Consider the following 23290-nt stretch of genomic DNA (forward strand, 5'->3'; position numbering starts at 1 on the left):
TTGTTATTGGTTCTTGATCAGTAGTTTGGTTTACTCTTCTAATGTCTCTCTGTTCAAATGTAAAAATCTGATTAGTGTTTGTTTTATATGAGTTTCCCCAAACGAGCACACAGTCAGTGATGTATGGAAGTTGAAGTGAACAATACAAAGTGGAGAATGAAGCTGGATTTAACTAATCCTTCATTTTATACAGTGTTGGATCCATTTGGACAGTTTTGCTTTGACATCATTTAGATGTGGTTGCCAGCATCATTTATTATCTAGAATCATCCCAAAACTTTGATTTCTTTTGATTTCAACCTGACTTATCAAAGTTTGTACATTTGTTCCACGATGACCAAAGATGATGAATTTAGTTTGTTCAAATCAAAGCCACTCTTTACACCTTGGAACTATTTTTACACAGATGCTGAATTTGATCCTGAAAGACTCTTGTTTGACATTTGAACACATTTTTTCTTCACAGAAACAAAAGTTTTAAGGCAACAAAGTTCAGTTTTAGACTCAAAGTTGAATATTTGTTCACACTTTAATATTTGAGTCATAAAAACACTTTCCCTCTAACTGTGCTTTCAAAAAGAAGAAGATTTGAAAAACAAGCAGCCACATTTGATCCTAAAAATGTTCATTTTTCTCAGAGTTATAGAAGAAGATCAATTCTTTCTATCATTTCTTTCATCTCTACGTCTGCAGGCTGCACATTACCCTCACACATGATCCCTTCATCCCAGCATCCTTTGCTCTTCTCTTCCTTCAGCCTCCTCTTCCTCCTCTATTACAGTAAACACATCAGGTTGGTACTAACTAACATCAGCTGTGTGTGATCCTGTACAGACTGAACTATCTGGTCAGCAGTGAGAAAGTTTCTCTCTCCCTCCTACAGAGGACACAGAGACACTGAGGAACCAGACCTGAACCAGAACCAGAACCCAGGATAAAGAGGTTCAGTGAATGTGGTGTTGAAGGTGTGGAGGTGGATCAGTGTGTCAGGAGGAGACTGTGTAGAAGGACAGAGTGCCAGCAGGACAGTCCACATACACTGCTACTCTACCAGAGGAGGAGGAGGAGGAGGAGGAGGGAGGAGGAGGAGGAGGAGATGGACGTTTCTCTCTTATTGTGACAGACAGAGTAACGACCATAAGAGCACTTCAGACTCCAGGACTGATCATTCAATCCAAACACACAGTCTTCACTGTTTCCTCTCCTGCTGATTCCTCTGTAACTCACTGATATATAAACCCATCCTCTCCACTCGACCTCCCAGTAACAGCGACCAGTCAGACCATTTCTACACAGCAGCTGTTCCCAGTAGTCAAATCTGTCTGGATGATCAGGATATGACTGATCCTCCTTCACATGAATCATCTTCCTGTTGTTGTCAGACAGTTTGATGTTTCTGCTCACTGTGTTTGTGTCGACTGTGAGTTCACAGGAATCTGATGGAGAGAACAAGACACAATACAGCTGCAGTTATTGATCTATCATCTGATCATTGATTGACACTTTGATGATGACATCAGAGCTGTGAATGAGTGATGTCACAGTGTGAAGATGGTTGAATGTGTGCTGCTTTGTTTTCACACTTACACTTCCTCAGACCTGGTCTCAACCATCGGACTCCAGCAGGCTCCACCCTGAAAGGAGGAGGGGGGTCAGAGCAGCATGGAAACATGGACATTACATCGCTCTCATACACAGAGCTTATTCTCTACAAATGGACTTACATCTTCACATGGAGCACTTATTATTAATCAGCTGATAGTCTTTCAGTTCACTGGAGCTTCTTCTTATTGGCCGATGGCTACAGCTCATTATTTTCACTTATTGATGATCTATTATTATTATCAGTATTATATTTGTAACAGAATGTTTACATTGATTACCTTTAAACAGTTTAACATGGGAGGTGAATTGGTAAGAGATTTGTATACATATGGGTTTTTCCTGATATAAATAATGTGTTTCAGTTCATGTTGAGATGATTAAAAATACATAAGGGTGAATATGAATGAGAGACATGATTGATTAGAGATAAGAGATAAGTTGTGTAACATGATTTATTAATACGGGTAAAAAGGAAACACAATGATGTCTAAGCTTTTAAGGTCTCAGGATATAGTTCATCATTGCTTTTGTTATAAGTTACACTTGAGTTAAAGAGAGATATGATACTGTACAGTAATTGATGAGAGATAATTGGTTTTTTGAGTTGCTGGATCTACATTCTGGGTTTCCTGTGGGATGCGAGGCAGGGTTAGAGAGTATCTGGAATTCTCCATCTTCATCATCTTCCTGAAGATAAGATCTGAGCAAGCGTACAAACAAACACACACATTCTACCCGGGTAGCACATACACATTGAATACACTTGGACGGACATGGATGGACAAAAAACCTATGAGCCTATAGGCCTATTTAAAATACATTTTAAAAATAAATAAATAGATTGAGATTCACTACTTTATTGTCATATACACTTCAGTGCACACAGCCAGGGTCTGTAACACACAGACATCATCAGTTCTCAGATGAATATATGCGCTATTAATTAAACGCTATAACAATGCAATAGATTTGTTCAGCTGGCATGAACCTGAGTCACTGCACCATCTACGTTTATGTCACACGCGACTCTATTAGCTCCAAAATCCTTTTACGCAAACCACAAGGAAATAATCTCTGACTATTTAAACGTTATTAAACAGTTCTCCACATCCATTACGCAAAGAACACACGATCAAAATAACACTCTCCATCTCCATCCTTTTTGATTACACGCACACTGGATAGCAACGTTGTTTGTTTAGTTCACAACCTCTGTCCAGTGGCGGATGATCAAAGTTGTGAAACTAACGTTAGTCCCTGTCAGAGCATATGAGCGGAGCAGGGAGCAAAAGGATTTTGTGTTGAGCGGCAATTTTTTTAAAGGTCGCTCCAGTCTTTGCACCTGCACGCACACACCCACACTATTTTCTTTCAAAACTATGGAGTTTAATGTGTACTTCAGAAAAGAAACTGAGAAGTCGTACAAGTGTGCTATTCCTGTAAAAGTAACAGATGGGGATAATGTGGAACAAGAAAAAGGCGACACTGTTGAAGTCGTTTTTTTTTTTTGAGCGGAGTGGTGAGTGGAGCGGGATAAAATGTATGATGGAGCAGAACCAGGCGTAGCGGATGAGCGTCTCTCTATCTCTCTTTTACGTCTCCGTTTCTCTTTTTAATCCTCTCAGAATCCGGTAGGTTTCCTCATACTCATCTCTAGTAGACCCTGATTGGACAATGACAGGTTGACACCTGAATACTCTAATAAACAACAAAACATACGGCAGGAGGTGTTCAAGGAATGCTCAGAACACAGGAAAATTCAATATCTTGTAAAAAACATAGCAAATATACATTTCCCTGCATTAAACGCAACTGATCTCACATCAGTAGTAATTCAGAATAGAATTTAAAATCCTCCTCCTCACCTACAAAGCTCTTCATGGTCAGGCCCCTTCATATCTTAAAGAGCTCATAGTACCCTATTACCCCACTAGAACACTACGTTCTCTGAATGCTGGGCTACTTGTGGTTCCTATAGTCTCTAAAAGTAGAACAGGAGCCAGAGCCTTCAGTTACCAAGCTCCTCTCCTGTGGAACCAGCTTCCAGTTGTGGTTCTGGAGGCAGACACCCTCTCCACATTTAAGAGTAGGCTTAAGACATTCCTCTTTGATAAAGCTTATAGTTAGGGCTGGATCAGGTGAGTCCTGAACCATCCCTTAGTTATGCTGCTATAGGCCTAGACTATCGGGGGATTTCCCATGATGCTCTGAGCTCCTCTCTTCCTCTCTCTTTCTGCACTCATTCATGTTCCATTAATGCATGTTACTAAATTCACTTCTTCCCTGGAATTCTTGTGCTTGCTCGTCTCGCAGGTTCTCATCGATCCTGGTGGAGCCTCAAAATTACTGATATTATTATTGTTATTATTATTATTATTATTATTATTATAATCATTATTATAGTTACTATTGTTATTGTCCATCGTTGTTATTGTTGTTGTCATCATCTTCATGTTCATCATCATCATCATCATCATCAGTCATTTCTAGTCTGTCTGTCTCTGTCTCTCTCTCTCTCTCTCTCTCTCTGTCAGGGCAGAAAAGGAAGTTTTTCCTTGCTGCTGTCTCCAAGGTCTTGCTCATGGTGGGAACTGTTGGGTCTCTGTAAATAATGTTATAAGGAGTTCGGTCTAGACCTGCTCTATTTGAAAACTGTCCTGAGATAACTTCTGTTATGAATTGGTGACATACAAATAAAACTGAACTGAACTGAACTGAATTGTAGTTTAGGTGACGCCTTTAGTTTTTCTGGACTAAAAGGTAACACACGCTGATGGCAGATGACATCCATCAAAATATCCCAAACTATTTATGATATGAGCCCACAAACCTTCAGCGTGACAACATTGACAAATATCAACCCGCCATGATGCTCACCAACCCATCAGGATAAACCACTGTCCTATTTTCCAATGTTGAAACAAGACATCGGTCCAGAGAAACAGTTCATCACCTTTCCTCTGTCACCTGACTACTACTACTGTATTGATCCGCCTCATACCTGAGAGTGTCCAGTCTCCACTGTGGATCCTCCAGTCCAGCAGACAGCTTTGTTGCTGAGTCTCCTGGATGATTGTAGCTCAGGTCCAGCTCTCTCAGATGGGAGGGGTTGGAGCTCAGAGCTGAGACCAGAGAAGCACAACCTTCCTCTGTGATCAGACAGCCTGACAGCCTGCAAACACACAAAACAACACATTACATAATAAACATGTTCAAGGAAAGAAACTCATACAACAACAATGTAAGGAAGATTACAATTGTATCCATCAACATAATTCAGCTTTAAAGGGGTAATCAGTTGAACAGGTTGATGAATCCTGACCTGAGAGTTTCCAGTTTACAGTGTGGACTCTTCAGTCCAACAGAAAGCAGCTTCAGTCCTGAATCCTGCAGGTTGTTGTTACTCAGGTCCAGCTCTCTCAGATGGGAGGGGTTGGAGCTCAGAGCTGAGACCAGAGAAGCACAACCTTCCTCTGTGATCAGACAACCTGACAGCCTGCAAACACACAGAACAACATGTAGTCCGGTGTAAAAGTACCGGGGTTAAAACAAGTTAATTTGTAATTAATTAAATAATTCAGCAATGCAAATAAACTGAAAGTAATTTAGGTTAAAAGCAGTGAAAGATGAAATGTTAACCGATAGATTAACATAAATTCATAATAACAAAAAGTAGAGTGTAAATAGTTAAGTAGTTACATTAAACTGTTCTGTATAGTAGCTGAAGAAAGGTGTGTGGTAAACTAAACATGAATTTTCAGATTTGTGTCATTGGTTCATGCTGTTTCATTTGATTGGTTGCTGTAGTTATCACTCAATGTCACCTGTTGGTAATTGGCCCTAGGTAACGGAGTGAACAAAAAAGGGGCGGGAGAATCGAGCCAAGAGGACGCCATTGCTGAACGGGAAGGACTGTTTTGCGCTTCCTGAGGAGGACTTTACTTCTGCTGCCGTTGGCTTTCATCTCCATCTCTTCATTAACTGTTTCTCCAGGACTTATTCCAGACCATGAGTTGGATTTTCTTTGTGACTGTTAATTGTCACTGAGGATAAGGATTTCCCCGCCGCACCGCACCGAGCAACACACAGGCCTTTTTTTGTTTTTCTGTGTGTGTGTGTGTGTGTGTGCGTGTGTGCGTGTGTGAGTGTGTGTATGTGGTTATCAGTTGAACAGGTTGACAAATTCTGACCTGAGAGTTTCCAGTTCACTGTGTGAACTCTTCAGTCCAACAGAAAGCAGCTTCAGTCCTGAATCCTGCAGGTTGTTGTTATTCAGGTCCAGCTCTCTCAGATGGGAGGGTTGGAGCTCAGAGCTGAGACCAGAGAAGCACAACCTTCCTCTGTGATCAGACAGCCTGACAGCCTGCAAACACACAGAACAACACATTACATAATAAACATGTTCAAGGAAAGAGACTCAAACTAAATAAACCAAACAATGATTTGAGACAATGTTAGGAAGATTACAATTGTATCCATCAACATAATTCAGGTTTAAAGTGGTTATCAGTTGAACAGGTTGACGAATCCTGACCTGAGAGTTTCCAGTTTACAGTGTGGACTCTCCAGTCCAAAAGAAAGAAGCTTCAGTCCTGAATCCTGCAGATTGTTGTTACTCAGGTCCAGCTCTCTCAGATGGGAGGGGTTGGAGCTCAGAGCTGAGACCAGAGAAGCAAAACCTTCCTCTGTGATCAGACAGCCTGACAGCCTGCAAACACACAAAACAACACATTACATAATAAACATGTTCAAGGAAAGAGACTCAAACTAAATAAACCAAACAATGATTTAAGACAATGTTAGGAAGATTACAATTGTATCCATCAACATAATTCAGGTTTAAAGTGGTTATCAGTTGAAGAGGTTGACGAATTCTGACCTGAGAGTTTCCAGTTTACAGTGTGGACTCTCCAGTCCAACAGAAAGCAGGTTCAGTCCTGAATCCTGCAGGTTGTTGTTACTCAGGTCCAGCTCTCTCAGACTAGAGGACTGGGAGCTGAGAACTGAGGACAGAGCTTCACAGCTTCTCTCTGAGAGGTTACAGTTACTCAGTCTGTAGAGACAATGATCAACAATAAGAAAAATAACATTTGTGACCAGCACTTTATCACTCAGCCAAAACCAAAACCACTTTAAATTAGTTATGTAAAAATGATATCAGCTAGTGAGGAGTTCCCAATGTTGGTGATATATAATGTTTTTATAATCTCTTTAAGTTGAAAAGATAGCAGAGTATTTAAGTGATAATACAGAAATCCAACTATTTCTGTACTTACAGAGCTTTGTTGGAGGCTTTGACCACTGGCAGCAGCCTCAGAAGAGCCTTCTCTGAAGCAGAGTATTTCTTCAGGTCAAACACATCCAGATCTTTTTCTGATGACAGTAAGATGAAGACCAGAGCTGACCACTGAGCAGGAGACAGTTTATCTGTGGAGAGACTTCCTGAACTCAGGGACTGTTGGATCTCCTCCACTAGAGAACGATCATTCAGTTCATTCAGACAGTGGAACAGATTGATGCTTTTCTCTGCAGAGAGATTCTCACTGATCATCTTCTTGATGTACTGGACTGTTTCCTGATTGGTCTGTGAGCTACTTCCTGTCTGTGTCAGCAGACCTCGTAGGAGATTCTGATTGGTCGGCAGTGAAAGGCCCAGTAGGAAGCGTAGAAACAAGTCCAGGTGTCCTTGTTGACTCTCTAAGGCCTTGTCCACAGCACTCTGGTGGAGATATTTTAGATTCTCTTTGTCTTTACTTAATTCAGACAACTGGGATGTTGTTTGTTCTTCTGACAGCAGATTGACTCCAGAGTTGATGAATGTCTGATGGACATGAAGAGCGGCCAGAAACTCCTGAACACTCAGATGGACGAAGCAAAAGACCTTGTCCTGGTACAGTCCTCTCTCCTCTTTAAAGATCTGTGTGAACACTCCTGAGTACACTGAGGCTGCTCTGATATCGATGCCACACTCTGTCAGGTCTGATTCATAGAAGATCAGGTTGCCTTTCTGCAGCTGCTCAAAAGCCAGTTTTCCCAGAGACTCAATCATCTTCCTGCTCTCTGGACTCCAGTGTGGATCTGTGTCAGCTCCTCCATTATACTTTATGGTCTTCACTTTGGACTGAACCACCAAGAAGTGGATGAACATCTTGGTCAGGGTCTTGGGCAGCTCTCCTCCCTCTCTGGTCTTCAACACATCCTCCAGAACTGTAGCAGTGATCCAGCAGAAGACTGGGATGTGGCACATGATGTGGACGCTTCGTGATGTCTTGATGTGGGAGATGATTCTACTGGCCTGCTCCTGATCTCTGAACCTCTTCCTGTAGTAGTCCTCCTTCTGTGGGTCAGTGAACCCTCTGACCTCTGTCACAATGTCAACACACTGAGGAGGGATCTGATTGGCTGCTGCAGGTCGTGTGGTTATCCAGAGGCGAGCAGAGGGAAGCAGTTTCCCCCTGATGAGGTTTGTCAGCAGCACACCCACTGAGGTGGACTCTGTAACATCAGTCAGGATCTCAGTGTTGTGGAAGTCCAGAGGAAGTCGACACTCATCCAGACCGTCAAAGATGAACACAACCTGGAACTCTTCAAACCTGCAGATTCCTGCTTCTTTGGTTTCAGTAAAGAAGTGATGAACAAGTTCCACCAAGCTGTACTTTTTCTCTTTCAGCACATTCAGCTCTCTGAAAGTGAATGGAAATGTGAACTGTATGTCCTGGTTGGCTTTGTCTTCAGCCCAGTCCAGAGTGAACTTCTGTGTTAAGACTGTTTTCCCAATGCCAGCCACTCCCTTTGTCATCACTGTTCTGATTGGTTCATCTCTTCCAGGTGAGGCTTTAAAGAAGTCTTCTTGTCTGATTGTTGTTTCTGGTCTGTCTGGTTTCCTGGATGCTGTTTCAATCTGTCTGACCTCATGTTCATCATTGACCTCTGCAGTTCCTCCCTCTGTGATGTAGAGCTCTGTGTAGATCTGGTTCAGAAGGGTTGGGTTTCCTGCTTTAGCAATCCCCTCAAACACACACTGGAACTTCTTCTTCAGGTTAGATTTAAGTTCACGTCGGCACGCTGGAGCAGCAGTTCCTGAATGAAGAAAGAAGAAATGTAGTTAATAAGTAGAAGCTCCAATAAATCTGATGGATGTAAACTTTAAGACATCAAGATGGTATTTATTTTCCTCCTGCATTAAATCTCTTCAGCTCATCAGTTGTAAACAGTTTCTGTTTTCAGTCCAGAAGAATTCATAGATCTGATACAATGTGTGCATCATATTATCAGCAGAGTTTTAAAAGTAAACTTCTCCCATGTTGCCTCCATTTCCTCTTTCCATCATGTCCATCATGTTTAACAGGCTATCTGCTGATTGGATTAGGCATTGCCCTGGTGTATCGGAAAATTCGGAAGACGGGGTCAGCAGTCCAAAGCCCCATGAAGCTGCCCGACATGATTGATGGAGTGAGCAGAGCTGTTAGCGCTCAGACTGTGGGTATAAACCGCAACATGGAAAACACCTTGGAAAGAGCTGTCAGCACACTGACGGTGGTTATACACCGCAACATGGAAAACATCTTGGATAGAGCTGTAAATGCTCAGACTGTGGTCATTAACTGCAACATGGAAAACATCTTGGAGAAGTTTTCGGCTTTGCAAAGGAGAATGAATCGATTTGAAGACCAGAATGGACAATCGGAGCAAGTCGTGTCTATTGAAATGCGACTACTCGCCCTAACCCAAACAATCATAATCTAATCTGCATTCCGGCCCTCAGTGCCCCGGCCTTGGCCAAGACCGCTGCTGGAACAACTCCTCCAGAAAGCCTTCGCTGCTTTTTACTCTCAGTGCAACAAGCGGGGTTCCGCTGACTGCGCCGATGCTGGCTGCGCCGATGCTGGCTGCGCCACGGCTGCCTGTCTGCGCTGGTACGCCTCCACCCCCCCTTTCCTACCTCCCCCGTTGCAAGTTGTTTTGAGTTTTTATGTTGTAAAGTGTGATCATATGTGCTTATGTTGCTGAGGTTTTTTTCCCAGTCCCACACTGTACTCCCCCACAGGAGCAGAGTCTGGGTGCTGCCTTTTTTTCTCCTCCCCTTTCCTCTTGTTTTTCTCCGCTTTTTCCTCCCCCCCTACAAGTAATTTCCCCACGGGGATTATTAAAGTATTTCTTATTCCGATTCTGATTCTGATGTCCAATCTCAATCATCATCAAATCATCTTACTGCTCTGTAGACAGTCAGCCAGCTCCTCCTGCTTCATTCTCCTCAGGAAGTGCACTGTGATCTTCAGAAATGCCTCTCTGCTGCTCCTCCTCTGCTCTTCATCCTCACCATCCAACACCTCCTCATCCTCCCTCTGACTCTCTGAGCATTCTGGGTAATCTGGACTCAGAACCTTCTGGATCTTCTTCAGCTCGTTCTTCACAAAAGTGACAATGTTGTCCTCCAGCAGCTGGAACAGAATATTATATGAATGACTCAATCAAAGTCAAATCATGGAAGCAAACATCAGATCCATGTTGGACAGACTGACAATCCACTGGTCTAAAAAGTGCAGCATAGAGATTATTGTGAACACAATAGATGTAAAAGTAGTTGTTGTCCATGTACAGACCATAAATATGGAGTCCAGGTGTGTTTGATGCTGCTGGGCAGACTCTGAGCTCTCCTGGTCCACTCTGTGGAGGAATCATGAAGAATGAGCTCACATTATGTCTGTCCACACAGACACAAACACAAGGTAAAGGTCCATGAAGTGATATTTGGATGTGAACAGTGAATCTGATGACTCCCTGTAGTGGTAAAGGTTTACTAGTCCTGCTGATCCCACTGAAAATCAACAGCTCAGTTTGGTTCAGTCCCAACAGCTCTCACCAACCCCTCCATATAGCTCTCCCTCCCTCACTGTACAGTGCTGAAGTGCCCTGGAGCAAGGCACCTAGAGCCTCCAGCTGCTCCAGTGGAGCTGCTCAGTGTCTGCTTGTATCAGACTGGTTGTACTGGGCAGCTCCCAGTGTGAATGTGTTTGACTGTGTGAGTGTGAGGCAGCTGCTGCTGAAAGAGTGTTGGTGCTCAGAGAACTTCATCTGAGTCAGTAAAGGTTGAAAAACTGGAGATCTCACAACTGAGAGTCTGATAAAAACACATCATTTTATTTTCATCATCAGTTTGAAATCCTCACCTTTCATCAACAGAGTTGCGGCCATCTTTGAAGAATATACCATGATCCATAGACCAGTCACTCTTCATGGACACACAGCTGGGTTCAGGTTTTTTCCTCCTGATAGAAAAACAGGATCAGTTCTGCACTGCACCCACAACACACTGAGACAGAACCAGTGACTGAATACACCGACTGTACACAGTGTATTTGTACCCAGGGAGTTCTTGGTTAGGATTTCTATAAAGTCAGTGTTTGATTTAGACATGTTTCACTGTGTATTTTAAAGCTGTATTCAGTGCAGTGTGCAGTATAGGCGGGGAAATGATGGAGTGGAGTGACCATATCGGTCCAATTAGGATAAAAAGAGGAACAGACGTGGTGTCAAAGCAGTGAGTTTCTATAAACTGCTGCAACTATTTGTTCACTGTGAAACTGAGGCTGTTGTAAATTGAGCTGATCAGACACAAACCATCACCGTCCATTAAAGACATTTTAAAACATTTAAAAATAGAGATTTCACAACTGAGAGTCTGATAAAAACACATCAGTTTATTTTCACCATCAGTTTGAAATCCTCACCTTTGATCAACAGAGTGGCGGCCATCTTTGAAGAATATACGATTATCCATAGAGCGATCACTCTTCATGGACACACAGCTGGGTTCAGGTTCAGGGCAGTCTGGTCTCTGATGGATCCTGATATAAAAAAATTAATTAAAGCTCATGTAGTGATCCACAGTGAGGTGCAACCCTGGTAGTCCAGCCAAACTCCTCCCTTAGCTCCTCCCCCTGCCCAGGTTCAGTATAAAATGCCTCAGCTGGCTCAGTTTAGCCTCTTGCTGGTCCCTGGTGGTGGTTGCCTGCAGAAGGTGTTGAGTAGGGTCCCCATTTTTAGTGTTTCCTTGTGGTTTAAAGTTGTCCCCCAACTAACATGTGCCTTTTTGTGTTTTAGGCTCACTTGCTGCTGTTCTGTTTTCCTTTGTTTTTGTAAGGTTTGCCTTTTCTTTTCCTTTTGGATCAGCTTTTTCATCTGTTTTGGCCTTATTTGCCTATTTTTCTCATTTCGTCTGGTTTTGTTTTGTTCTCTTGGTCCAGATTTATTAAGTTTCCTTACTTTGAATACATTTCTGTTATCTTGCTTGAGTGTATGTTTTGAGATTGTTTTAATTATCAATGGGGTAGAGCTTCGATCGGGCCCAAAAAAATCAAGCCCGACCCTACCCAAGCCTGTGCACCTTGTGTCCGAGCCCGGCCCGACACATTAACTGTAATTTTGAGCCCGAGCCCGATTTAAACCCGACATTTTTTTAATACGTGGGCCATAATAACTGATGTTCTCAACTACAATTCCGAGTTGTTTGAACTACAGAAATCTGTTTAGAATCATCATAATGAATAATGCAACAAGGACAAAGCATGTAAACTGCGTTGCTTGTTTATTCATAGTGGAATCGATCGCAAATGGATCCGATACAGCAGAGCAAGCCCGGCCCGGTGTGATGCGTGCGAGTGGAGGAGACGCTGCGCATGACACGTGTTGCATTTTGTAACTTTGTAGCCTAACTTGTGCAACTTTGTACACATTTGCTACTTAGGCCTACTTTGCTAAAAAATTTATATATATTTCTGCTTATGCCATAGATTTCTCCCCTCCCAATTAGGCTAATAAAGTAATGATAAAAAATAAAATAAACATTTGTTCTATTTACCTATTGTCTCTGCCTCATCAGTTTCGACCCTTTGCCCTTTATAGAATTTGGTTTTCATATTCTGGCATGCATGTCCCTGGTGGTGTTGTCAGTCCCTAAGTTAGTTCCTTCCCTCAGTTATCTTTAGTCCCCCCCCTTCATCGTCATTGTCCTGCTGAAAAATTCCACCCCGGCGTAGCTTAAACTTTGTGACCGAGTGCAACCTGTCAGCTATAAATCTCTACAGGTCTTGAAATGAATGCGATTAAAAGGATGCCCAAACTTTTGTACATCCCCTTTTTTACATTCTATTTTATTTAATAAAACTATGTAATGCTACTCTAACAATTTCGGTCTGGAAAACACTCAAATGTCTACATCTCTGTAGGGAAAAGATCTTGTTGATGTGATCTTCTCTTATAAAGGTAGAGCAAATTATCATGAAATCTCAGAGGGGTGCCAAAACGTTTGCATACCACTGTATATATATATATATATATATATATATATATATATATCAGCTCCTTTGCCAAAATAGCTGATAATATATTAACAATAGCTTGATAACAGTGTATTTGCATCCTCTTTTATTTTAGTGTACCAAAGTAGGAATGGTGGACTTTGACGCCAACAATTAAACATTACAGTTATAGATGGATCAACTAGCTAGGTGAGAGAATATTCCCATGCTGGAGGTATCCTCTTCAGCAGTCTTTCACTTCTTTGTAAACCATTTCTAGAACTGGTCACAGACTTAATTTCTTTATATTTGTAGTCAAAGTCAAACTCTTTGAACTTCTGCATTGCTCAGGGTTTGTTGTTTGCCAGACCACCAGAAGAGTTTTTGTCTCTTGTGTTTTTACAGGACGAACTTCATTTTTTTTTTACCTTTGATCATCAGACTGCTGTCCACATTTGAACTGAATGGATTCAAACATCAACCGGAGATTCTTCACAGACAGACAGCTGGATTCAGGTCCAGATTCAGGTCCAGGTCCAGCAAAGTCAGCTGTGTTCTGCTGCTTTGGACTTCAACACAACACACACAGAGCTTTGAGTGTGAATAATGATGGTACAGTGATCTGAGTGCTTAACTCTGATATGGAGAAGAGTCATGGACAGAGATCCTCATCATTAAAAGACATTTTAAAACATTTTAAAATAGAGATTTCACAACTGAGAGTCTGATACAAACACATCAGTTTATTTTCACCATCAGTTCGAAATCCTCACCTTTGATCAACAGAGTGGCGGCCATCTTTGAAGAATATACGATCAGCCATAGAGCGATCACTCTTCATGGACACACAGCTGGGTTCAGGTTCAGGACAGTCTGGTCTATGATGGATCCTGAAGAAATTCATTAAAGCTCACATATTCAGAAACATTCTCACTGAATCAATGACTTTGTGAAATGATGTATAATTTGAAATGTTTGAATACAGGGCTGGACAATAAGAACAATGTCTTCAATTACTGACATTATGGACGTGTTATTGAACACAATTTACTGATGTCACACACTTCAACACACTGTCTGAATTCCATATAATTAAAGTGAGAGCAGCTACAACATCTAACCAGAGAGCAATCAGCTCCCAGTCCAGTCCAGAAGAGCAGAATGTGGAACTGGTCAGACTGGAATGAATCAGGACAAACATCAGCAGTGAGCAACATGAGGAAGGAAATCTGCTCTGATTGATTCAAACACACGTTACTGTTACATTTCTCATTATGAAGCTGAACGTTTCTCCTGATACTGATTTGAGATCAGATTGTCCAGCCCTGTTTGAATACTGACAGCTACGTACTTTAGCTCAGATAAATGTCTTTGTTTCAAATGGAGAATCAAAGCCTTTGTGACATGGAGAAGAGTCATGGACAGTTAGAGATCCTCATCTCACCTCTGAGCTTTGGTCCTTGTGTCATGTTCCCCACACAGAGTGCTTTTAGAGGGAGGGACTCCCTCCTCTCTGTCCTCACACTGATCCATAGCAGAGCCCACACCTTCACACAGACACAGCAACATGCTCATTCATTACAGCAAGCTTTACATCACAGAGACACATTAGTTCTCATTGCTCTCAGTAACATGACACAAATATTCAGAGCTGACAGAAATCTTGTTGGAGCTCTGATAACCCCAAAACCTCTTACACAGCCCCCAGATTCACACATAAAGTATGTTGACCACAAAATATACTTTACACATTTATGGGTCACAAGAGAAAATCAAGATCTGTGTCTTTCAGTGGTGGCGCCAGGGAGGAGCTAGGTGGCGCTACTATTTAGGAAAGTATTTTCACTTTTTGGTTACTTAATAACTTTTGCATATTTTGTCGCACATTCAAAAAACTTATATCCACGCGTTCGGTGAATGGAGCTGAATCTCTCCATATAGGCCCGCCCACTTCCGCCTATAATCTTTTTTTTGTTAGAGCGTGAAATGTCCTTAAAGTACATTTTCGTGGTCCTCCTACGTTTATAAGTTTATATCTCTGCAACGGCACGTGTGATTAAAATCAAACTTGGTAGGATGCTTGCCCATGGCGCCCTGAGGATCACCAAAAAGGGGATAAAAATCAGGCCACTGGGCGGCACTCTGGTGGCAGGATAAATCACTCAAAGTTGGCCATGGTGAATTCCGTGCGCATTTTCGGTGATTTTTCGCGTTGTATTTGAACGAACTCCTCCTAGGAAATTTATTTTATCTGCTTCAAAATTGGTCAGTACATTCAAAAAATGGTGCTGATTAAAAGTTGTGCTATTTGTGACGGCACGTTAAAGGGGGTGTCCGTGGCGTGCCCTCAAAGTTGGCCAGGTTTAATCAAATGTCAAACTGTGATTCCAATTCCGGCATTTAAGGGCTTCTGTTTTAACTAACTCCTCCTACAGATTTTATCAGATTGACTTCAAATTCGATCACTGCAATCTAGACACATTGGTTATCAAAAGTTGTGGTATTTGTGACTGTACGTTCAACCACGTGCCCGTGACGACATGTCGAATTCCACCGATTGGCCATCAAACAGATATTACTCATATCTTCAGTGTACAGTCCCACCCTGAACATGTCCTCATAACTTCAGCGTACATGATCCAATCTCAATGAAACTTCACTGAACACGTCTACATGACAATATTCAGACATAGTGATCGCACCACCTACTGGCAACAGGAAGTAAGTGCTGCGTGTCAATTTTGAGCTGATTTACACGAAATTTTCATGTTGTGGTCCGCACTTGACACGATGGCACGTGACATGACCGCAGCACGCCCAGAGTCGCGTGGAGTGCGAGGTCCTGCTCAACGCTGCTTGCAGCTTTAATTTATATTAATAACTTAATGTCATGTTTGAATAGTCTTTTTCGTGTTGTTTAAAAATGTGAATTAAAATAATAATTAAAAATATATATTTTAGTCTAAAAAAACATGAGGTGCAAACATGTGATCTTAATTGGCCAATGGGCGCAGCGCCTGGTGAACCTTTGACCTTAACGTATGGCAGCTTGTTATTGATAGCGAGTTTGGAAATAGTAGTAAAATACACCAAAATGGATTGTTTTTTGCTGCATAAACATTCACGTTCTGAGTCACAACCTGAAGGGAAACGAGACTGTGAAGTTCTATGGTAAGTGCATGATTTTCCCCTCTGTTGGCTTTTACAAATTTAATTAATTTGGTGGTTGAAGCACAAATCTGGGCTCTTCATAGTTAGTTATCTATGATGCTCCAACAATAGGAACACTGCTGATTCATCATTATACCAGTGTTGGTAACTGGCTGTGTGATTTCGTGATCTGAGCAGGCCGAAGCGTGCACAGTGTCTGTTGCCTTCTGTTGCTGCTGTTTGCTGCTCCGTTGTATTCAGGGCTCGACTGTGACTGAATTGTCTGAAGTATTATTTTCAGAGGTTTACATTGGCAGGCTCATGTATGTTGTATCTATAGCCATTGTGTTGAATACTTTTACATATATATTCTTATTAGTCGCGGATTGAGTATAGTTAATGCGCGCGTGTACGTATATATATATATACCAAGGGTGGTCCGATGCGACCTCCATAATGAAACCCCCCAAAATTCAAAGCAAGTGAAGTGTTGAGCATCCCCATAGCACCTGCAACAGAAAATCTCTGAAGCCGCCACTGGTGTCTTTAGATCTTACAATCCTATATTTAATGACAAAAATTGAACAGAGAGAAAGAACAGTTCACATTTTCTATTCTTTGGAGGGCCCTGATAGCTGAGGGGTCCTAAGCAACCTCTTAGTCCCCTTAGACCCTGGGCTGGCTCTGGTCCATCTTGAAAGGACTCTGGGATAGTTGAGACCTGGACTGTGCTAAAGGGTCTTCAGTGAAACCAGCTCAGTGTCAGTGTTGGAAGGTTTCTGTATGTGAGTATTAACAGTTAAAAATCAACCTCAGCCAATGTGGTTCGAGCTGTCAGACCAGTTCAGACACATTGTTCACTGATGATGTGAACTCAGGTTATAATCAAACTGCGATTCTACTTGACAAACAACAACATTACATGTAAATCTTTCTAAAAGCATCGTCCTTTAACTCGGAGAGAAATTCAAGAGCAAGTTTCAAAGATATACTCTGAAACAGCTCATCAGCATATGGAAACATTTCTACTGTCCAGATAAACAGAGATACAGCACAATGTGATCAAAGTCATCCTGATGATCAAACATTTACACATTTCTCTGGTAGGATTCTCACCTGCTGAACTCACTTCAGGTCGACTTACAGACACTTTCTACTTTCACGTGTGGAGGAAACACTGGGAGAGAAGAAGCTGCTCCTTTCTTCCTCGTCAGTCCTGGTGTCTGTGTGCATTTTATCTGAGGACGCTGTCACACCCTCAAAACTTCACAGTCCAAGTCTAACAAACACCAGAGTGACGTCAGAACCGGTTAAACAAGAATCAGACTGCACCCTATCTAAAGCATTTTTATTTCCTTCTTCCTCTCCCTGAACTGTCTGAGTGTTGGGGATGTGTTTGTATTGTTTCAGATCCATTTGTCATTATAGTTGATGAAGGCTGCAAGAACAAAAGTGCTTTAATCTTCTGAATACGTTGTTGGCATTGAAATAGAGTCGCAAATCTTATTTATGAATATTCTTCTACAGTGACTTCAAGTCTCAAAATCCATCCGTGTGACGTCAGAACCAGTTTAACCTGTGGCAGAAACCCAGTCAGTGTCAGAGAAATCACACATCAAATGATGTAGTTCTACTATCTGTCCACTAGAAGGTGATAACTGACCAAATAAAGATCAGCGGAGCATTATCTGCTGCTGGCAATTATTTCTGACTATCAACAGGACTCTACAGGTCAGTTTTCAGCATCCTTCAAATAACATAGATAAAGTCAAAATACAGTTTACATCGTGTTTATTCCACCTGTAGTTTTTAGACATTTGCTTAGACATTGTTTCATATTCTCAGTGGCTCTAAAAACTACAGCCACCTCATACATGATGTCAGAGCAGTTTAGCATCATTAATGGTAAGGTATATATAATATATATATATGTACGGAATAAAGTCTGTTTTTTTTCCACTGTGAACGGTTACAATCCAGATATATGTTAAATATGTATTGGATGAATTAATTTCAATGGGAACGAAATTTCTGTTTGTCAGTATGATGTTACATTAATGATTGAAGGGGTTTAGTTTAATAACATGTTTTAAGGGATATTGAAATGCCAAACCATACTCACCACATATTGTTGGACACACTGACTAAATGCACAACTAAATGCAATCATGACAGCAATAAAGTGATTTATTGTTTTATGTCTGGACTGGTTGCAGTAATGGTAAATGGTCCTGTACTTGTATAGCGCCTTTCTAGTCTTCTGACCACTGAAAGCACTTTTACACTACGTGCCACATTCACCCTTTCACACACATTCACTCAGTGATGGCAAACCCCATCGCACAGAAACTAACGCAACCAACAACCTTCCGATTAGGGGACGACCCGCTCTGCCTCGGCGCCATCAACTGGACTTGAGACTAATTGAACATTACTTTTTATTGCATTGTTATATCCTGTCTGAGTCTGGTGTCCTTCTGATTGTGTAATGTATTGTGCTGTGTGTGTTGTCTCTTCTATTTGTTTTTTATCTATTTATTTATTAGGGACTACGGATGCAAATTAGCAGCTTTGCTATAATCCGGCATGTTTACAGAGATGTTTGAATATCGATGTTCATTAATGTGCACTGTCCCTATCCAAAAAATAAAGCATTTATTATCATTTATTATTATTATTATTATTATTATTATTATTATTATTATTTATTATTATTATTATTATTATTATTTGTCCCTCAGCACTTTGTTATTCCTTTAATTCAGCTTATATGAAATAAGTAAATAAGAAATAAGACTTGTGGTACAACACAACCCAGCAGACCAGAACAGAGCTACATGAAGGTGTTTTAGACCAGTTTAGAATTTATTTTGACCTTTTTGGAGTTGTACAAGCATAAATATAAGTTTGCACCGAACTTAAATGATAACAGATTCTTTTGTTTCTTCTGACTTCCTGTCTCCTCACAGTGGCCCTCACAGAGCAGCTGCTGTCTTTAACATGTATAACCTGACTATGTTGTGAGTGTAAACTTTATCTGCAGCTCAGCAGCTTGGTAATCAATAGTATTTCTATTTATCCATCTTCTCCTTCTCTCTCCCCTTCACTGACTGACAACATGAAGTTTTGCTGTGTATGTGTTAACGTCAGAAAGTAATAAAATGTAGCATTTTTAATTAATTTGAAGTGAAAAACAAATACACTAATATAGCTCTGATGCAGCCTCTCGTAGTCTCTCTCAATGTCCCACCTACAACACTATCTGACTGGCAACACATTACAAGTGATAGTAGAGTCATAATTCTTTTGAGATAAGTAAGTAGGTAAAGCTTTATTTATATAGCACCTTTTTGACACAGAGATCCAAAGTGCTTTACAAACAACAAATATACATATGGATATAACCATACCCCATCACACAAACATAGGGAGCATGTAAATACAAACATAAGGAAGATAAAACAAGAGGGAAGGATGAATTAAATAAGAGATGACAGATGAGAAAACAAACAAGGAGATCTATAAAAGGCTTGTCTGTAGAGCAGCCGCTTAAAACAGTCCACATGTGTAGATCTTATCCAGACGAACAAAAAACTAAAAGAGGGATTCGTCATAATGAATTGACGCTATACAAAAAGAATAGAATTGAATTAATGCCAACATGTCAGTTTGATCACTTTTATATTTGTTGATGAAATGATTCTTTATGGAATGATTGATGCTCCACAAGTTCACCTCTTTAACACAAGGGATTTCTGACATCAGTCCTTAAAGCTGCAGATTCCTCTCAAATCATTTGGACTTTCTCTCATTTCAAACAACTTTTGGACTCTTTCAGCTCGTCATTAGTTTCCAGGGGCGGCTGGCCCATAGTGGGCGATAGTGCACCGCCCTCCTTCAGCCACACGAAAAGAGAGAGAAAAAAGAGTTTATTTTGCCGGTCTAAGTCTTAATCATAGATTGTATAAAGGTCTTAATATTATTGTCCAACCAGCAGCCCCGCCCCCTTGGGATGATCTCAGTCAGATTGAAAATCGTCCCGGGCGCTCTCAAAGACTTACATGTTGAGATTCTTTTTTGTCTGTCTGTCTGTCTGTCTGTCTGTCTGTGTGTCTTTGTGTGTGTGTGTGTGTGTGTGTGTGTGTGTGTGTGTGTCTATCTGTCTGTCTGTCTGTCTGTCTGTGTGTGTGTGTGTGTCTCTGTGTGTGTGTGTGTGTGTCTGTCTGTCTGTCTGTGTGTCTGTCTGTGTGTGTGTGTGTGTGTGTGTGTGTGTGTGTGTGTGTGTGTGTGTGTCTATCTATCTGTCTGTCTGTCTGTCTGTCTGTCTGTCTGTCTGTGTCTGTTTGTGTCTGTTTGTGTGTGTGTGTCTGTCTGTCTGTCTGTTTGTCTGTGTGTGTGTGTGTGTCTGTCTCTCTGTCTGTCTGTCTGTGTCTGTTTGTGTGTGTGTGTGTGTGTGTGTGTGTGTGTGTGTGTGTGTGTGTGTGTGTGTGTCTATCTGTCTGTCTGTCTGTCTGTCTGTGTCTGTTTGTGTCTGTTTGTGTCTGTTTGTGTGTGTCTGTCTGTCTGTCTGTCTCTCTGTCTGTCTGTCTGTTTGTGTGTGTATTTATTTCCAGGTTCTGAGACGCTGAAGCAGCTTAAACCAGATAAGTTCATTAAACTCACATTAAACATTTTAATTAAAACTAACAATAAGAATCTTTATTCATTTTATTAAAGTTATTAATCAGGAATATATATTATATATATTTCTGTAAAATCATCAAGAACTAAAATAAAAGTAGTTTGGGGTAATTTAAATGTTCAGTATAATCTGCCTCAACAACCTTAATTAGTTAAACTAACTTGGACACTAGAACCACCAGGGGGCGCTCTGGGGTAAAATAATACAGATCTGCATTCTGTATTACAGTTTTTCTCAGTCGCTTTGGAACATTTCATCAGAATTCAAATTCTCAAAACTAACTGTTCAATCTTCACATGTGTGTCACTTGTGCACATCAAAAAAGCAGTTTCTCATTTCTTTGAACAAGTTGCAAATGCTTTGGTACATCCAAGCAAATGATTCTGTACAATTCTCTGCTGTTTCCTACATTATCAATTGCTTATGTCATGTTGATCAAAATGTATTATAATGGGTCTCTGTTGAATATTATATATATATAACATTTAGGTATTAGTTCATAGCATAAGTCTTTACATGCAAAATGGTTGAACACGTTGTCATAATATGTCAAGTATATTTCTATACATTTCCATAAGACTTTATTTCTAAATCTGGTCGAAGGGTGCAGCAGAACAACAGATCAACAGAACAGGTATGTAATCTAACAATAGGCACTGTACTGTAATACTGTATACTTTCTGTAATGCTTCATACAATATTACAGTATTCCACTTGCATTTTACAATATACAGTAAGTATACTTTACGTAAACAGTGACATTTTATCTTACTCAATTTTGTGTTTTGCATTATTATATTTTTTCCACATAGGACTGCGAGACAACTTCACAGGGGTGGCAGAGGGCCCCTTTTCACACCTGAACAGGAGGAGGCTATTTGCACCATGGTTGTATAAAACAATGCCATAAGACTAATATAAGGGAGATACAGAGTGCCATTATAGAGGACAACAACATCTTTGATAACATCCAAACAGTCAGCATCTCAACCATTGACAGGGTGCTGAAAAGACACCAAATGAATATGAAGCAGCTGTACACCGTTCCATTTGAAAGAAATGGTGAAAGAGTGAAGGAGCTGCGCTACCAGTATGTACAGGTAAAACATGTATGAGCATGCAGCAACTGTACAACATGGTATAGTGATATACAGTACAGTAAGTGTGGCCTTTACACATTTGCTATGGCTGTAGAAAAGAAGATGCAATATGTGCTGTATACATTTGATGTAACTGTATCTTGCCCAAAATGAAAATGCATGTAATTCATCAAACTCATTTAGTGTCTTCTGGATATAGCGTATAATGGAACTGGAAGCAAGTGAACCCCTGCACAGCTTCATCTACATGGATGAGGCTGGCTTCAACCTAACGAAACGCAGAAGGCGTAGTCGAAATATCATCGGCCACAGAGCTACAGTTGATTTGCCAGGCCAACGGGGCGGGAACATAACCATGGGTGCTGCTATCTCTGAGAATGGTGTGCTAACGCATATTCCCATTATTGGGCCATACAATACAGAGCGTCTTGTCACCTTTTTAGACACTCTCTACAGAGATCTCATCCCTGAAGAAGAGAGGGGTCAGATTGGAGATGACCTGCCAAAGTACGTGATAGTTTGGGACAATGTTAGTTTCCGTCGCTCCAACATCATCAGGCAATGGTTTGCGGCCCACAACAGGATGCTGATGGACTTCCTCTCACCCTACTCCCCATTCCTTAATCCCATTGAGGAATTTTTCTCAGCATGGAGATGGAAAGTATATGATCGCCAGACACATACACAGATGACCCTTCTGGCTGCCATGGATACAGCGTGTGATGACATCACAGCAGATGCCTGCAGAGGCTGGATGAGACACTCTAAAAGATTCTTTCCACGCTGCATCGCAAGGGAAGATATTCGTTGTGAAGTGGATGAGAATTTGTGGCCCAACAGACAGGAACGTCAGGAGGTGTAGGAAGACTGCACTGTAATTCCTACAGCACTGTATGTATAGTTTTCCCTCAGGAGATTGTCCTATGTTCACATTTCTTTGTGCTATGCAGTGCTGTCTTTTCCTTTCTGTATCACAATCACATGGTCTGTCAACAAATTACAGTACAAACAGTAAAAACGTAAATGTGAATCTTGTCCAGTCTCTTGCAATCAAACTCCCACATACACTAAGGTGTAACCTACAATTTACAATAATTGTCATTAAAACTTTAGCCATAGTTTACATCAGAACATCCCTCCAGAGTACACCGTTATATTGACAACATGACTAAGCAATTTGACTGTCTTATCCGTACACAATGACACAAGGACTTGTCATTCTGATGGCACTGACATGTTCATTGACACGGATATTTACTTTTGAGAGAAGAACTAAGGATTTTGAGCAAGAGAGTGGCTTTTGCAGGTAATTCATGGTGTTTTGCTATTTGTACGAATTGTTTGGAGAAATGCACTTACTGTTTTGCAAATGTCGAGGATGATTCGAGAAATGTACCAAAGCGACTGAGAAAAACTGTAAAGAAGAAGAACCATAGAGGAAGTTGCTGTTGTTT

The 23290-nt window shown here is 41.0% G+C and overlaps 1 protein-coding gene across 14 annotated transcripts; it reads right to left on the bottom strand.

The window, feature by feature from the left end:
- Positions 1 to 510: 510 nt before the first annotated feature.
- Positions 511 to 17310, bottom strand: LOC127351714 (NLR family CARD domain-containing protein 3-like). 14 transcript variants are annotated; one of them, XM_051379541.1, is made up of 14 exons: positions 17172 to 17310; positions 14350 to 14452; positions 13679 to 13795; positions 13334 to 13474; positions 11337 to 11453; positions 10776 to 10874; positions 10209 to 10272; positions 9818 to 10046; positions 6882 to 8685; positions 6485 to 6658; positions 4928 to 5101; positions 4607 to 4777; positions 1588 to 1634; positions 511 to 1436 (listed from the first exon to the last, which is right to left on the bottom strand). In XM_051379541.1, the coding sequence occupies exons 2-14, from the start codon at positions 14436 to 14438 to the stop codon at positions 1048 to 1050; spliced, it is 3615 nt and encodes a 1204-aa protein (XP_051235501.1). In that variant the 5' UTR covers positions 14439 to 14452; positions 17172 to 17310; the 3' UTR covers positions 511 to 1047. The 14 variants fall into 14 exon arrangements, with proteins under 14 accessions (XP_051235501.1, XP_051235499.1, XP_051235500.1 ...); XM_051379539.1 differs by lacking the exon at positions 17172 to 17310 and adding an exon at positions 5940 to 5968 and having other exon boundaries at positions 4928 to 5072; positions 14350 to 14605; XM_051379540.1 differs by lacking the exon at positions 17172 to 17310 and adding an exon at positions 6285 to 6313 and having other exon boundaries at positions 4928 to 5072; positions 14350 to 14605.
- Between the last annotated feature and the right edge of the window lie 5980 nt (positions 17311 to 23290).

Source organism: Dicentrarchus labrax, unplaced genomic scaffold, assembly GCF_905237075.1.
Source record: "Dicentrarchus labrax unplaced genomic scaffold, dlabrax2021, whole genome shotgun sequence".
NCBI classification, from domain to species: domain Eukaryota; kingdom Metazoa; phylum Chordata; class Actinopteri; family Moronidae; genus Dicentrarchus; species Dicentrarchus labrax.